At 41.4% G+C, this 16,876-nt stretch overlaps 1 protein-coding gene across 2 annotated transcripts in view; it reads right to left on the minus strand.

Annotated features, from left to right (window-relative positions):
• COL11A1 (collagen type XI alpha 1 chain) overlaps window positions 1-16,876 on the minus strand; it is a 140,806-nt gene that overhangs the window by 26,049 nt on the left and 97,881 nt on the right. For both annotated transcript variants that reach the window (XM_081112001.1, XM_081112002.1), the window contains 7 exons: window positions 11,283-11,390; window positions 9,434-9,541; window positions 8,479-8,532; window positions 6,932-6,985; window positions 6,334-6,441; window positions 2,038-2,091; window positions 261-314 (listed from right to left, as the gene is read on the minus strand). In XM_081112001.1, the coding sequence (XP_080968127.1) occupies window positions 261-314; window positions 2,038-2,091; window positions 6,334-6,441; window positions 6,932-6,985; window positions 8,479-8,532; window positions 9,434-9,541; window positions 11,283-11,390 (540 nt within the window). The remainder of the gene's footprint in view (window positions 1-260; window positions 315-2,037; window positions 2,092-6,333; window positions 6,442-6,931; window positions 6,986-8,478; window positions 8,533-9,433; window positions 9,542-11,282; window positions 11,391-16,876) is intronic.

Genomic DNA, 16,876 nt, shown 5'->3' on the forward strand with positions numbered 1-16,876 from the left:
GCTAATATTTCTAACTCACCAATAAGTATGTATTGAATGTGCACTTTGTACCTATTTTGTATTTATGGTGATTCGTTCCCTGAAAAGCCTGTTTCTTTTCTTGGAAAATGACAGGGAGTAAATAGGGGACCCCTGAACTCTGTACACGTAAACACTTAGTGACAGAGTGATTATCTCCCTGTGTTGCAGACACGGTGGTCATTCAATGTCAACACCCCATACAACTTCACAGTAATTAGCGTATACTTCACAGTTCTTACATCAGCTCCGTTGGGACCTTGGGGACCTCTGGGGCCGGGAGGGCCAGGTGGACCCTGTAAGAGACGGACGTAAGGTTATGAGGCCGCACTTAAACGCACTTGGGAAACTGAAGGGTCGCAGCTTGCAAAAGCAGTCAGTGAGCCCATCAGGCTTATAACACGTTCTTGGTGGACATGACGCCACATTAGCAAATGCTTCTTTATACACAGCTACGGGGAAATTAAAACTGCAGGGGAAACACTGAAAAAGGCGCCTGGCCAGTGTGGCTCAATGGATGGAGCATTGTCCCACGCACCACGAGGTCACAGGTTCGATTACCAGTCGGGGCACATGCACATGTTTCGGTCTCGATTCCCAGGAGGGGTGTGCAGGAGGCAGCTGACCAATGTTTCTCTCTCATCGATGTTTCTCTCTCTCTCTCTCTCCCCCTTGCTCTTTACAAATCAATAAAGGCATATTTTAAAAAGTTTAAGAAGTCTATTGCTGCTTTCTGGTATAATGCATTCATAACACAACTAGGAATAGTTTGTGCCAGGATAGGCCAGAATGCTAGTGTAGAAAAGGAGCGAAGTTGGAACAAGAAATGGCGCCTGAGTAGCTCTGGAATTCTTAATTCTATAGAGTATTTTAAAACGTGTATACGTGTTCCATAGGTTAGAATTGAAATACGATTAACTGCCTCATCTCTCTAAAACGATGGTTCTCTCTCCTTGTTTTGCATTAAAATGAACTTGGACGCTTTTAATAAAGTATGGGTGGCCAGAATCCGTAACCTCACACTTGTGATTAGTCTGGAGTGAATGCCAGGGCATTGGTATTTTTTTTTTAAAGGTCACAGTTTATTTTAATATCATGGTTGAAAAGCTTGTCTACTCCCAGCGTTACCATAGGTCAGGAGAATGCATTAATATTCAGGGAACCTAGCAGCCACATCCAGGGATGCCTGCTCTCTACCCGGTGCTGCTTGGAGTCTTAATCAGTTACTGAACCAGCACCTTTATGTCCCCTGTTATTCAGTTTATTGTGATGAAAAAAAAATCATTTCTTATTTGAATAAAATAAAATCTAATATTCAAGTGTAAAATTATCAAACGTGTATTTTAAGGAAGTAAATATTGGAGCAATCTTTATTGAAAGAAAGCAGCAATTAGGAAATGTATTCATTATATTTCATTATTAATTTCAATGATCCTACCTAATTGTTTCCTTACCCATTACAGTGCTTACTAAACACACATAGGTATTTCACATTTTCAGTTGAACCCTGAGAGCAGAAAGCCAGAATCAATCGATGGAAATTATGTCATCGCATTCTAATTAATTGAGAATTCCTTGTTAAATGAAGACTTTTGAAATACAATTACTTTTAATACTGTGCTAACATTTGCTAATTATTCAAATCCTGGGAGACCACTATCCATTCTTTATTTACGCCACATGAAAGTCCAGAGCTCAATACCAGTAAATAACTGAAGTGCGGCAGTTTACGCCTTGGGAATATACGCACATAGAAATGAAAGATATATCACAATATATCAACGAGCGAGAGCCCCGGGTGTGTTCACCATTACCCCAAAGCGAGAAAGAAAAAAGAGGTTCAATGTGATGAGAGAGACGCAATGGTCACAGATGCAGGGTGGGTAGAGGAAAGAGAAAGCATCCATTTGAAAAGCCATAGCCTTTAGGACAACTTTGTTCACATTAGTAAACCTTCAGGCGATATTAGTAACATGGGAATCCATCCTATCTATCCGACACCTAAAAACCAAAACGTACCATGGGACCGACATCCCCATTTTCACCTTTTTCACCAGGTGGGCCTGGCAGACCCTAAGAAAATAGAATAGAAAAACCATAAAAGTCACTCATTTATTGAAAAAGAAACACTTGGCCAGTTTCTGACATAAAACCAAAAAATAAATATAAAGTTAAATTAGAACTTTAACATGAAAATTACGATTCAGAAACTATCATATCAAAATACTTATCATATAAGAAATGACTACACGTGATAAACCCTTATATCTACACTTACAAATAGCATGCAGGCTTTGTATAATATTACACCGTTTGAGTTTAGTTACCAGAACTCACAGAGCAGGCTGCACTCAAATGTCACCTGGCTATGTCTTCATGGGAAGATTACTGTACTTTTCCCTTGAACTTTCTCACTAGGTCCCCACGTAGAATTGTTTATTTTTCCTCTTTCATATCACAACATGTTGTACACAGGCAAATTGTATACAGCACTTAAAAACACAAATTTGCCACTTGCTTGTGTACTTACAATCATGAGCTCTTAGGTGTCAAATTTAAAAGTGGTAATAGTTTCAAATCTAGTATAATTATGGAGTGTTTTAATTTTTAATGTTATTTGTATATATCTTATACACTCTATACATATTTCATTTTTAAAGCTGATACAATAGTATCTAGGGTGTAATCTACTTAAGAAATAAAAAAACACATGACGCAAAGCTTTAAACTCACGCTGGTACTTTAGAAAAGTATTTACATGGCACCTCACTACAGTAGCAGAAAATTATTAGACCATGACCCACAGTAATAACTGCATTTTACTCATTACTCCCTAAACCTGCACATGCGAAGTAGCTGAAACATGGCTTCTAACAGTCATGCTGACCCTTCCTGCACAGGTGATGGTCTTTGATGTTTTCATTCTATTTTACTTATCCTGTTCCCTTTCATTTATTATCCTGGGGATACCCCATTAAGTGGTTTTGATGATCTACTGCTTCCACATGACCCAGTTTGGGGAGAGGGCGCTTTACCAAGTAGATATATAAACTTTTAAAACATTGGGTATATTTTGATGAGGAAATCTTAAGTGCTGATTTATACTGCACAACATAACCAGGATTTCATTTCTTTTTTCTCGAATGTCAGATAGGTGTCTAGGAAAGTGGCCTGCTACATGTAATTCCCACGCAGTTACCATCATCTACTGTCGGTTCCAGAATTGCTAGAGAAGCTCCCGGGAGGAAATAGCCAGGTAGAGTTGCAGATTTTAGTCCGCCTGAAAATTACCTGGGAGAGATGGCTAACATTTTAGACTCCAAGATCCACAATCTCAAAGACACTAATTCATCGCTGGAGCACACAAGCTTAATTTCTTAAACATGCAAGCAGACATGAACACAGATGAAATAAATATTTCATTTGTAAGTCCTTTTTTTTTTTAAGTAATCTGCATTGCAACTTAGGCATAATTCAGTTCTTACCAACACCATGTAAATTAACAATCACATTCCTGTATTTTATCCAGATTTCCACCTCCTTTTTTTAGAGAGTGCATCTAATTTGGGATTCCAAATTAAATGATCTATAGATGCTAGTGGATAGATTTATTTCCTTAACAAGCCCAGCTCTGCATTGCATCATTTTTTTAGGCGTATGGTCATCCCTAATATTAACTCAATAGGAACCTGATAGAAAAAAATTTCTTTCTTTCTAATGAAGTTTGATTATAGTTTGAGTTAATTAACACATTTCGTACCGCTCAGGAGTTTTCTCGTGTTTCGCGCGCCATCTGTAAGGACCGCTCACGAGTGTTCTCGTTTTTCACGCCCACGGAAAAAGGAGCGAATCTAGATACTTATGTAAATTTTGTTTGGTCCCTCTTCACAGAGGAAAATGTTTTACGCAGTACCGTACGTTAAAAAAGTGCTAGGAACTTTCATTGTTTGTTTGTTTTTGTAAATAAAAATGTTGTAATTATTGAAAAACAACACCTAAAGTGCATTATGATGATTTAAATAATGTGCAGTTTGCCCAAAAACGTGCTGTCCCTGGCGTATGTCTTAGAGATTTCTATGCGGTACGCAATGTGTTAAGACAGAATGTTCTTATTAAAACTAATAGAGACATAACGAGTCAGGTTCTCGTTGCAGAGCTAAACCTCCCTAATGGCACCGGGTGAATCGGTTTTCATGAGCCCTCAGTGTTTCCCGGGAGTAATTTATACAGGAAGAGGTTCTGGTTTAAGGTCTGCCAATCTGAAATCACTTGCCACTAAAGTGATGAAATGAAAAAATGAATTTAGGCCAAAGACGTTCATTCTATGTCTCCTTCATATGCAGACAAAGAGTAAACTTCAAACTGAAAAATCAAGTCATTAACCAGAGTATTATATCATTATTACTTAGGTCTATTACAATTGCTAATATCTATGCTGCCATGAAGACTCAATTAAAGGACGTAGATCAATTATGAACATGTTAATCACATTAACATCGTTTCAGATTCCTGATTTAAAGAGGTGACCATGGCAAAATACAATCCATTTCTTAGTGTATCGATTTCTTGAGTCACCTTATCAAACAGCACATTTATTAAGTTGAGGTAATGAAGGTAATTTTTTATTTAATATGTTATAAATATAAGCTACAAGGCATCTTCTTTAATCATGAGAACTAAATTCCTGAATTACACCCTTATAGAATTCAGAGCAATCTCTTAAATGAGAAAGCGGAAAGGGAATGGTACCATAGCCATTGGCAATCTAATTTTTAATGTCTTGTTGTTTTCAAATACATGTGTTTTTCACACATTGATGTGCAGTACTCATGACTGCTTATTTATTATTGTCTAATAAGTGTAAAAGAGTTAAACAGTAATATGAGAATAAAATCTGCATTTTCCAAGTTTAAAAGGATATTTCTTGGCATGAAAATAAAAGTGGAAAATGATGATATCATGTTCACTGGTAGACATTCAATGAGTTTTATAACAATAATAATTATGATAATATAATTAATTACATAGTTTACAATGTAATTTGTATAATTATATACATAAGCTATTTAATATTAACAACCAATACTCTGGGACTTTACTTGTGAAAATAAAGATAAAAAATGAAATTTATACAAATTCCACTTCTATTTACTTTTTTATAGCCTCACAAATTTTTAAGTGCAGTGAATAGATGATTTACTTTGAACATTTCTAAAATTTCTAATGTGGCATAACTAACATCAAAATGGCACGTGAATGTTATTTAAAACAAAATTTTGTAGTCTTCTAGAGCAGCAGTCGCCAGCCGGTGGTCCGTGGACCCTGGAGGTCGGCGACCGCTGCTCTAGAGGAGCGCGAGGCAGGTGCAGAATGAGCAAGTGGATAAGGAAAGCTCGCTGTTTCTAGTTTGTAGGAACCTGAGCGCAGTAGGAGGAGGGAGCCAATAGGACAGACGTCAGTGACACGTGCGTTCCCTGGGAGCAACGTCAGTGACGCGTGCTTTCCCTGGGAGTGACGTCAGTGACGCGTGCGTTCCCTGGGAGCGACGTCAGTGACGCGTGCTTTCCCCGGGAGTGACGTCAGTGACGCGTGCGTTCCCTGGGAGTGACGTCAGTGACGCGTGCGTTCCCTGGGAGTGACGTCAGTGACGCGTGCGTTCCCTGGGAGCGATGTCAGTGACGCGTGCCCTCCCTGGGAGTACCGTCAGTGACCCGTGCGTTCCCTGGGAGTCCATCTGAAATTCCTCACCTGCGGTGCTTACAGAACACACTTCCTCTCCTGAACGCACTCTATAAAACGCACATCACAATTTTAAATGTAATTTTAAACGATCCATTCACTGTTATGTTGCTTATGTGACCCATTACTCTAACATTTGCTGTTGGTATTTTCTGTTGGTGGCTGTGATTGGCAGTTGCTATTTCTTAGAATGCTTTTAATTTTTGCTAGCCATCTGAAATACCAATTTTCCTGCTATGACATGTACGAAAACAAAACAAGGTGAAAAAACCCTTCTAACAACTTCCTTTTGGCTATCAGACTTAAACAAGAGTGGTTTTTCAAACAGAAGAATAAGGACAGCAGATGTAATATCAAAGACGGGCTAAATAAACACCAAAAACAGAAACGGGGGCAGATACAGCTCCAGAAAAATGAACATTAACAGGTAAAAAGAAGTTGCAGCTCAGATACACATATAAGAAAAACAGCCTTAGGGTTAGCCCTGTCCCAACATTCTGCTTTGTTTTACATCCAGCAGAAAAGCTGGCGCGAAGTAGGAGGAATGACAGAGAACACAGGCAGAGAGCAACATACCTGAAGACCGATGGGACCAGGGGGTCCCGGGAAGCCTCTTGCTCCCTCATCCCCTTTCTGTCCAAACATCCCCTGCTGACCTCTGGGCCCTGGCTCCCCGTCGCCTCCCTGGCGGAGAACAAGGAACAGGATCACAAACTGGGAAGATGGTGACTGGGATACACGTCATCATAAAGTGTAAGGGCTTCCGGTGGAATCCAAGCTGGTGTGGGCAGGAGTAAACTTGTACCAAGTGGGTTAAGCTTCCATTCTCTGCTGCAAATATCCCAGTGCTCGTTTTGTTCATATTCCTTGTTTCTGGGGCACGGCTGATTTTAATTTTCTTGTGTATGCCAGTGAAGGAAAAGCTTTGTCACAGGGAAAAATAACGCTCAGCAGTGACTACAATGTACTTCCCAACTGGTTAGGGACTCCTGTGAGATGAAGTCACAAGGGCTTTTGTTTATAGAGATCAGCTAGGTTAGCTCTGTTAGATCTTTTACATTTCAGCCCATATTAAGCATACGAACAATATCACATAGTCTGGCTATGCAACAGTTCATGAATTTAATCGGGGACTGTAAGGATTTAGGTGGGCTGGGCAAGGAGGGATACTTACAGCAATTCCAGGGGCGCCGACGGGACCCTGAAGACCTGGGGGGCCGGGAGGACCCTAGGGGGAGAGAAGAATCAGGAACTCTGCCGCTGAGGCCAGAGAGTCCCAGGAGCAGAGGGCGGGCCGTTCTCGTCACTTGGTGATGAAAAGAAGGCTTTTCAGTGCAGCGCAGTCAACCACTATGGACGTTCATCCGAAACTCACAGGTGTGTGGCTGCGGTCCATTTCACATCAGCAGGTGTGGAAGCCACTCAGGTCTGTGAGGTTGCTGGTATTTAGACATGGGTTTCTGCGCTAACTTAAATAGCGGTGAAGTTTCACATCTGAAAATTTTCCGAATACCCGGTCTCTTGAATGAGGGATGTTTGAGTCAGAAGGAGCACATGAGAAGTTCACCTGTGTGCTGTCATTCTAAGTGCATGCTGGGAGGTGGGGGCCCTCTGCATGGGGAAGGTAGTGGTGTGGGGAAGTTAGACTGGTCCCTGTAAGTAAACACGTGGAACTGAGTGTTACTTAGTAAGTATACCAGGACTCCTTCTTGTGAACAATAGATTTGAGTAGGCTTATTAGTCTTACAGGAATACATGTTTCTTGCTAACTTACGTCAATACTGAAAAGGCCTTATAAATCATCCAGGCACGAAAGAGAGTCATTGGATTAGCTTGTTCCTTAGCGAAGCCGCTCCGAGTTGGGAAAAGTGCTTAAAGCGAAGTTCCAGGGAACCCGAAACCCTTCAGGTGTGAACGAGGTCAACATTCTTTTCATAACAACGAAGACTTTACTTGTCTTTAAACCACATGAAAATCTGAACTAATGATGGCAGGTAAAATTGCTGGCTGGAATCATTGCATGTATCTGAATATACACTGAGTCTGATGTTGGCTGTGGGCTTGTCATCTATGGCCTTTATTGAGTTGAGGTATGTTCCCTCTATTCCCACTTTGCTGAGACTTTCTGTCATAAATGGGTGTTGGGATTTATCAAATGTTGTGTGTAGTGATGTGATCATGCAGTTTTTATCCTTCAGTTTGTTTGTGTGGGGTATCACGCTTATGATTTTATGGATATTGCACCAGCCTTGCACCCCCAGAATAAATCCCACTTGATTGTGGCGTATGATCTTTTTAATGTGTTGCTGGATTTGGTTTGCTAATATTTTGTCGAGGGTTTAAGCATCTATGTTCATCAGGGATATTGGCCTGTAATTTTCCTTCTTTGTTGTGTCTTTATCTGGCTTTGGAATTAGAATAATTCTGGCCTCGTAAAGGGAGCTTGGGAGTCTGCCCTCCTCTTGAATTTTTTGGAAAACTTGAGAAGGACAGTGGAAAGGGGTTTTATTAGAATCGACTGAATTCAAAGTAATATTGGATATAAATTGTAATTGAAAAAGAAAATTCAAATTAAAAAACAGAATGGATTGAATCCCAAACGTTATAATGTAGATGTGATAATCTTCTGATACGTAAATAAGCAGTACTAACTCTCTATCCATGGTCATCGGCAGAAGGAGTTGAGTGAATAATGCCCCCTTACTACAGCAGGAAACTCACATTTTCTCCTTTGTCGCCCTTGCTGCCTTTCTGTCCGGGCTCCCCGATTTCACCCTGTATTGGAAAATTCGAGGTAAAGGTTATCTGTAGTATGCCATACCAATGCACCATCCTCACTATCATTTCCCTCTTAAATCTTATGTTTACATAATTGCAGGCCAGCCCTTCATGTCCCTGTTTCAACTGTAAAAGGCAGGTTCCCTCCGCTTCTCACTTTCTGGTATTGACTAAAACACAGACTGAAGTCAACTCAACCTGGAGGAATATTGCCACAGGATTTTTACTTTATAAAATCCATTTTGTCTGAAAAATTACCATGACTGTCTGATAACAGAACTACATTGATTTATTAAAAACCGTATAATTACGTGGCAGTGAAAAAGTATTTTTTCTCCTAGTTTCCAAAATGCTAAAGTGTCGCACATTATCATAGCATTTTCACCAGTGTTGCTATAGTGCCTCGCGATAACATTAGACGACATATAACTTCAGACACAACATCACAGTTATACGTTCAGAATGAAGAGCTCAGAATCTTTTGTTAGTAAAAGAGAGAGAGGCGGAGGATTATCAGACATGTTTGCAGCCCATTCCCAAGTCCTTACTCTGCAATACTCAAGACGCAAGGGCTGGGTATACACAAGTAATTGATGACACTAATTTCACATTTATTCCAAAAGCCTATGTGTTCACACACAAATGAGCGATTTGGGCACCTGATACTCTTTTCTCATCCTCTTTGCTCTTGTGTCTATTCCGTCCTTGTTCATATCCCACCTATTTCATGGATGTTTACTAATCCTCCAAATCTAAATAAAACTTTGGAGCCCAGGCCAGAAGCATGAAACTTTAGAGGAGGCACCTTCAGATTTGGGGCCTAGTCCTAGGTTAACATGTAGGGCTCTTGAGGAAAAGCCACTTTCACAGGATACACGAACGAAGAGAGGGGACCCACCTTGTCTCCGTCCTCCCCGGGGGAGCCGGCGGGCCCAGCCGGCCCCGGGAGCCCCACGGGGCCTTGCACTCCGTCCCTGCCCGCGGGGCCTTGGGGCCCCTTCTCTCCCTGTAATTGAAAAGTCAACAGACCATCACTTTGTGGTGAGAAATCTGTACATTCGCTGTTTGCTACAGATTTAAGGAGCAGCGCTAACAGTCACACTCCAGCTTCCAGATTGGCAAGGAAATTGCCTAAAGTTCTCAAGAAAAACGTATTTTGTAAAGGAGGACACAGAAAACGCATCGCCTCCTTCCCAGCCAGGGTGCTCTCCTTGGTAACGAGGTACGAATCGCAGGCAATGGCCCACAGGTCTGATCGATTCATCTTAGAATTTTTATTTCGAGCACACATTTCCTAATCAAGTTCCGAATATCCATAAATCGGATGCTTGATGTTTGCAAGAACTTGCTGAGCCTTTCTTCTTGGACAGTGATACCAGACACTGGCCTTTAAGGCTAAAAATGCATGAAAACACATTTGCTCACTGCCCAACCTGGCAATAGGTTTTGTTTGTGACCTTTCTTGTATTTTTAATAAAATGTTGCATGCATATTCTACAAAGTGATTTAGAACTACAGTTTCACCTGATCCCCACAAAATATTGTGGCTATCTTCTTTTCTGTCCAAGGGGGCATGGCCTCATTTTAACATTCTAAATGTTTCTGAAAGGTAATCGTTTACAGAAAACAATCATTTTAATTTGGAAACCTTTGAATAATATCACAAACAGTAATGAGAGCAAATGCTTGGACAATGAACTCAACTAGTTTAATCTAAAACTAAAACTTGCTAAAACTAAGTCTTCGTGATAAAAAAAAAAGCATTTTTAAAATTATAGGCTTAACCTAGATTACATATTTCAAGACTGACGTGTATACAAATCTATTAAACTCATATTTTTGCATATGATGTCTGATTTTCATCTACATTTACTGAATGAGTCTGTGTTTTCATCTTGGAGGATGAGAGAAAGCTTTTTTTAGAAAATATGATTACATCAAAAGCAGGAACCAAAAGAGGGAAGAGATCTTGACACAGCAACGTAAACCTAGTGAAGAACAAAATATAGCTTATGATCACAAGTAAAAAAATTTAAAAATCCAATACATGTACGATGAAGTAGCTGGTCAGATGTTCCCCATCTCGTTCACTGTAAACCCAAACTCAAATCGCATGAGAAGAGCCGCCACTTTCTATGGGTTTCACTTGCATGAAAATGATTGGAAATAAATGTGTGCTGCCCTGGCTGGTTTGGCTCAGTGGATAGAGCATCAGCCTGAGGACTTAAGGGTTCCAGGTTTGGTTCTGGTCAAGGGCAATGCCCAGGTTGTGGGCTTGATCCCCTGTAGGGGGCGTGCAGGAGGCAGCCAATCAGTGATTGTCTCTCATCATTGAAGTTTCTCTCTCCCCCTCTCCCTTTGAAATCAATAAAAATATATATTTAAAAAATAAAGTATTACAAGAAGAGAGAAACGTCCACACCTTTCTAAAATATAGCGGCAAGGTATAGTTTTAATCAAAACTCCAATTTTATTTTTTTTCTTAAAGGAGCCAAATCAGAAGCCTTTTACATTAATAATATCCAACTCCCTCACAGAATTAGGGTTTCATAAAGTGTGGAAAAATATCAGCTCATTTCATTGAATTTGAAATATTCTCTCCTATAAAAATAAAGAAGTGTGTTTCTATGCCAGGCACATAGGCAGTGAGAATGCAGTGGCGTGTGAAGAGCTAATATCCTTGAATAAAAAGTAATAACTTTTGCAGGGCGGCAGGATAATATGTTTTTCTCCTTGAAATTACTTACAGGAGCACCTTTCTCTCCGGCTGGACCGGGGGGACCCTGGGGTCCTGGACGCCCTGGCAATCCGATGGGGCCTGCGGTGCCTGCCGACCCCCGCTCCCCTGGGGAGCCCTGTGCACGGGAGAAAAGGCACGGGTTACTACTGATGGGAAAGGGGAAGCAGGCTTAGGAAGCAGGGACCTAGCAGTGGGGTCTTACAGTCCCCTGTCACTTGCAGACAATTACAAAATCTTAAGCAAGAACAGCTGTGCTCACTCGTTGAAAGATTAATTTCTAGTCCAATACCAGAGTTAGGAAATATTATTGAAAGATAAAATAATTTCAAAGGCACATATACTTAATTTTTTGAAGATGTTATGTATTTTTCATTTAAATGTAAAATTATTATACAATTAGAGATATGTATTAGTCTTTTCATAAAGTCTGTGAACAGGATGGCTTTAAAAATATAGGATCTAAATGTACTCATGTGTGGTCAATAGAAATTTCCCAGATTTTCAAGAGAAAAAACTCTAGTTGAATGTGTATTTTCATGAAATGATGTGGTATAAAAATTAAGACAAATATATATTTCCTTAATTGGATACCTGATGACCGGCAAGTACATGAAAATAACTATGGCTTTTACTTAAGAAAAGAATGCTTGTTAGTTTTATAGTGAAGTATGTCTAATATTTAAAATCAATCAAATATTTTCATTTATGAGAAAGAAAGAATGCTGATTTGAATCAATGACAATGCCCACAGTTGGTAGGTATTAAGTTATATTTTTACTGTACAAAGCTGAGCTAGTTTAATGACTCCCTGGGAGTATTAATAAGATTACATTTCAGATTGCCATCTTGCCTGTGAAACCTGCATTAAAATTAACAATGAGAACACATTACTTTTCTGTAGTTAAAACACTGCTCATGATAATGTTGCAGCTCATTCATTTCAAAACAACGGATGAAAACTTTTTCCATGTGTATTTGCTCCCAAAAGTACAGCTACAATTTCCTTTTGTCATTTATTTCAAACATTCTGTAAGTCTAGATATTTTTAATAACAGCATGCTCTTCGGTGATTTCATTTTCTACGTCTATAAATGAAAGGGGAAGATCTCCAGTGATACGTGGCGATTAAGCAAATCCCATTAAAAACTTGCAAGTCTCACTGAAAGATCCCCAGGCCGACTTTGAACAGAATAAACCTATGAATCCTCTCATAGCAGCTGAATCACGAATGAGGTCTGATTTTTAAAAAATGAAAATTTAAACCCAATAATAAAAAGAGAACCCATTCACACGTTCCACAAAAGCACAGTGGGAATCCGAGTCTTGTGCCTGGGAATAAAAAATGTATTATGGTGGACATCAGCCCTTGAACAAACACATCGCAATGCGTTTTCCCCATAAAGTGTAGACACTTGCAGTGATGGAAATGACTGCGTTTCTCTGTAACTGGCTATAGTAGAAATGGAGGGCGTGATCATTGTCAGATACATAATTGCATCTAAAAGGAACATGTTTGGGTTTAAACGTAGCTTAAGTGCATAATGATCACCTCCACAGGGATAGAATTTTGGGGGGTTTTCTCTCCTCACTGATCTCCAGCAAAGTCACGTACTTGCTGGCACACAGTAGGCCCTCAGTCGTGTGTCCACTGGGTGTATGGCCTTTTCCTTCCCAGCACTGGAACCACTAGCCTCCTCCCACCGTGAGCAAACCATTCGCTTCTACCTGACTCACTCTTCTTGCAGATTACCAAGAGTTTAGATCAGTGAACCCAAACAGTCTGATAACACATCAAGCAATGCCACCAGTTAGAGCATAAATTCTGCGCACAAACTCCAAGTCCTACACTCTCAGCCTCTGGCCATCGATCCGCACCGCCGTCTCCATCCTTCGCTCCTTCCTACTTGGATGTAACCACACCTGAGCTCTCCCCTGGTCCCCACAGAGAAAACCTGCTTTATCTTTAAAACTACAGCACGTGACGCAATCAGTCTGTAGGTGTAACCCTGCTAAGAACTTCGGCTTCCTTATTGAGGAGCAAGAGGAAGGCATTGAGAAAAAGGCCTCTGGAACGGGATGCAGGGGGAACAGAGTGAACAGGAACTGGATGGGAAGGGTTATGAACGCCTAAGGAGAAGTCAAGGAGAAGAAACATCAGCACCTAGCGAGGAAGAGCGAGGAAGAGCGAGGAAGAGCGAGGAAGAGCGAGGAAGAGCGAGGAAGAGCGAGGAAGAGCGAGGAAGAGCGAGGAAGAGTGAGGTGCTGGCTCAGGGAGGGGCCGGAAACAGGAGCCACGGGAAGGAAGAGGGTGGGCTGGGCGGTGGTGCAGCTCGCGCCATCATCTCCCGCAGCTGTCGGCCCCTCGCACCCTTTCTCCATCTGGGCCCCACTTCCCCCGGGAACAAAGCAAATGTGGTCGTAAAACTCTAGCTTGTACGCATCACACTACGTTTCTATGAATCACCTCATTTTCCGAGAAATGATGATGGTGACAAAGGGGATGCCGTATCGGGAAAAAAAATAGAGGTTATTTAGGGAATACATTTTCCTCGGTGTGGCTTTCTGATAACAGGTGGCAGCCGCCATCTGAGAATGTGCTGGTGCAATATATTTGCGCGCACTGTGCGTGTCCATAAATGTGAAGCGCGGCCCAGTTTACGCTCCGCACGTGGGGAAGGCGCACCGCGCTCCTCTCCGGCCGGCCAGCCCTGCTGCTTCTGCCGGGCGCGCAGGCAGGCGGCCACTCAGCGGGTGAACCTGAGGCGGGAAGCGTGCCTGTGCCTCGATGGGCATCTACTGCCGGCTCTCAGATGCAACATGGGGCACCCAATAGCACACGGAGGTGCCAGACTTCAGAAGCCCAAAGTCAGGCATCCTGTTGGGATCATTTGCTTTGTCATCAGTGAGAGCGTTAAAACAATGTTTCTTACCCGTCAGCAGATGAGTGGGTTAAAAAACTGTGGTACATCTACATAATGGAACACTACTGCTATAACAAAGAAGGAACTTTTACCATTTGCAACAGCATGGATGGAGCTGGAGAGCATTATCCTCAGCGAAATAAGCCAGTCAGAGGAGGATAAATATCACATGATCTCACTAATATGTTGGATGTAATGATCATCATAATTTGATTAACAATAGATGGATCCAGAGACAAATGGGAAAAGGGGGGGGGGGGGTTAGAGAGCAACCAAAGGACTTGTATGCATGCATATTGGCATAACCAATGGACACAGACAATGGGCCATGGGGGCTTGCCTGGGGTGGGAATGGCTGAGGGGGTGGGGGTGTCAGTTGGAAAAAAAAGGAGACATATGTAAAACTTTAGACAATAATAATAATAATAAAATGTTTCTCACCCGGCTGGCGTGGCTCAGTCACTAAGCATCATCGACCTATGAACCAGGAGATCCCGGTTCGATTCCCGGTCAGGGCACAGGCCCAGGTTGTGGGCTCCATCCCCAGTGTGGGGCGTGCAGGAGGCAGCCAGTCCATGATTCTCTCTCATCATTGATGTTCTATCTCTCTCTCCCTCTCCCTTCCTCTCTGAGGTCAATAACAATATATTTTAAGAAAAAGGTTTCTCAATACACATTTACTCCCAGCAGCCAAACTTCAAAAACACTACAACACCCCAGTTCTGCACTCCGATCACCTAGACAGCGATGAGCACTTCCAGACTGTTTAGACCCAAAAACTAGCTTTTCATCAAATGGTCTTTTATTTATGGCTCCAGTACCAACATCATTCCTTTAGGCAAAAATCATTTTTCTCACCTTGTCTTCTTTGTTCTGTCTTTTAATATATCACTTACTTATTATTTGTTATTTTATCTATCTCCTACCTGGCTTCCTCTGTAAGCCATAGCTCTTTGTAGGAAATGCCCACTTAGCCAACCTATATAACGTCAGTGGGTCTTGTCCAGAATTTTAAAATATTGACTGCAATAAAATATAATAGATAATGTGAAAGTATATTACATGTACCGTTTCATATAGTGAGTTTTACTCAAAAAGTCATAAGGAAAGAGTTATCTCTCTAGTGTGTCTGTTTTGACTCTGATTTCTGTAAGCTGAAGCACAAAGATTCTAATTTTCATAATTTATGAAAATATATACCAGGTAACTGATTGTGAAATTACAAATATTCTCAAGCTAGGATTCGCAAGAGGTTTTTCTGAGGGTATTCATATCAAGGGCCCCACCTAAAGCGATCTCCTGTCCTCAAACAGAACTGGTGGTTGATGCAAATTTAGACGTCACTGTCCCACTGCACACCCCCCCCAGCGCCCCCCCGTCCCCCCCCCATTGTCACAGCGACGGGGCACAGACAGCCCGCTCTGGGTTTCCGACTGAATGAATTATAGGGAAAGAGACCAGGCGTCCAAGGAGTCAACCTGACCATTTGCTTAAGTAGTTTAATCTCTGATTCATTCAAATTAAATAACTGTTATAAAGAGCACGTGTAGGAGTAGTAAAGCCCAGTGAGCTGGAACATGAGCTCTAACTCTCTTCCTTTTGACACAGATGCTCACAGGAGTCGGGAAGAATCCAGAGGACTTGGACAAATGAGGCTAAGCGGAGAGAACTGAAGACGTTTAGAGTGAGAGATGCACAGCTGGAAAGGAGTCTATGCAATGCGCTAGGGTGGACCTTTGTCGTCAAAGGCCTATAAACTCGGGCTCATCACTTACCTTTTCTAAGCCTCAGGTCTCTCACCTTTAAAAAGGGAATAATATCTACCTGGTCAGGTGATAAACACCATTAAGATAATGATTGTAAAGTTCATAGCGTTAATAATTGAAAGACTAAACAGTTGCGATATCTTTCATTTTCTATTTCATTTACCCTTCACGTTCTTTATTTACATTCTTTCCCCCAAGAATTCTATTTAGTACCTTTTCCTTCATCTGAATAACAGCAAAATCTCCATCCCTCTCCACCCCTGTGCGTCTCAATCCTGCATGTACGTTACTTAGTCAATACCCTGAAGGTAACGTTAAGAAAACAGACTCTGGTGATTGGGATCAAATTGTTAACTCGTTGATCACAATAAGGAGTTTGGATTCCAGAGGCAGCGTGGGGCCGTGAAATATGCATAAGCAAAGGAACAGCATAGCTAAGGGTGTGTATTCAACCAGAATCGGGGGAACCACTGGCTGAAAAGGGGAAGAAAGTGGAGTCCAGGAAATGTCACTGAGACACAATTAAGCAAGGAAACAGAGGAAAGAGACTGGACAAAGGCAGTGGTCGCAGAAATTAAGAAAAGGGGGGAAATTAAAGAACATTTTGAATGTGGAACTGGAATGACTTCAACATGTGTAAGGGAGTTGAGAGACAATGTGAGGCAACTGCTAGCCTCTGAGATGGGTGAAATAAAACGCAGCATGAGAAGAGGCCACTGTTACTGTTCACCTTTCAGGCTACAGATAAGAACCAAGATGAACTAATGGAGAGCCCTGTCGGATTGCTTTCCTAGGGGTTGGGCAGGTATCTCAAAAAAGGAATCTGGTATTTACTCATTTGCCAATTATTTGATGTGGTTGCATTAGCTAAATAAAGCTATCTGGAGAATGTATACACGGATATACACTTTTCG

This window comes from Myotis nattereri (genome assembly GCF_964212035.1).
Source record: "Myotis nattereri genome assembly, chromosome: 18".
Classification (NCBI taxonomy): Eukaryota; Metazoa; Chordata; class Mammalia; order Chiroptera; family Vespertilionidae; genus Myotis; species Myotis nattereri.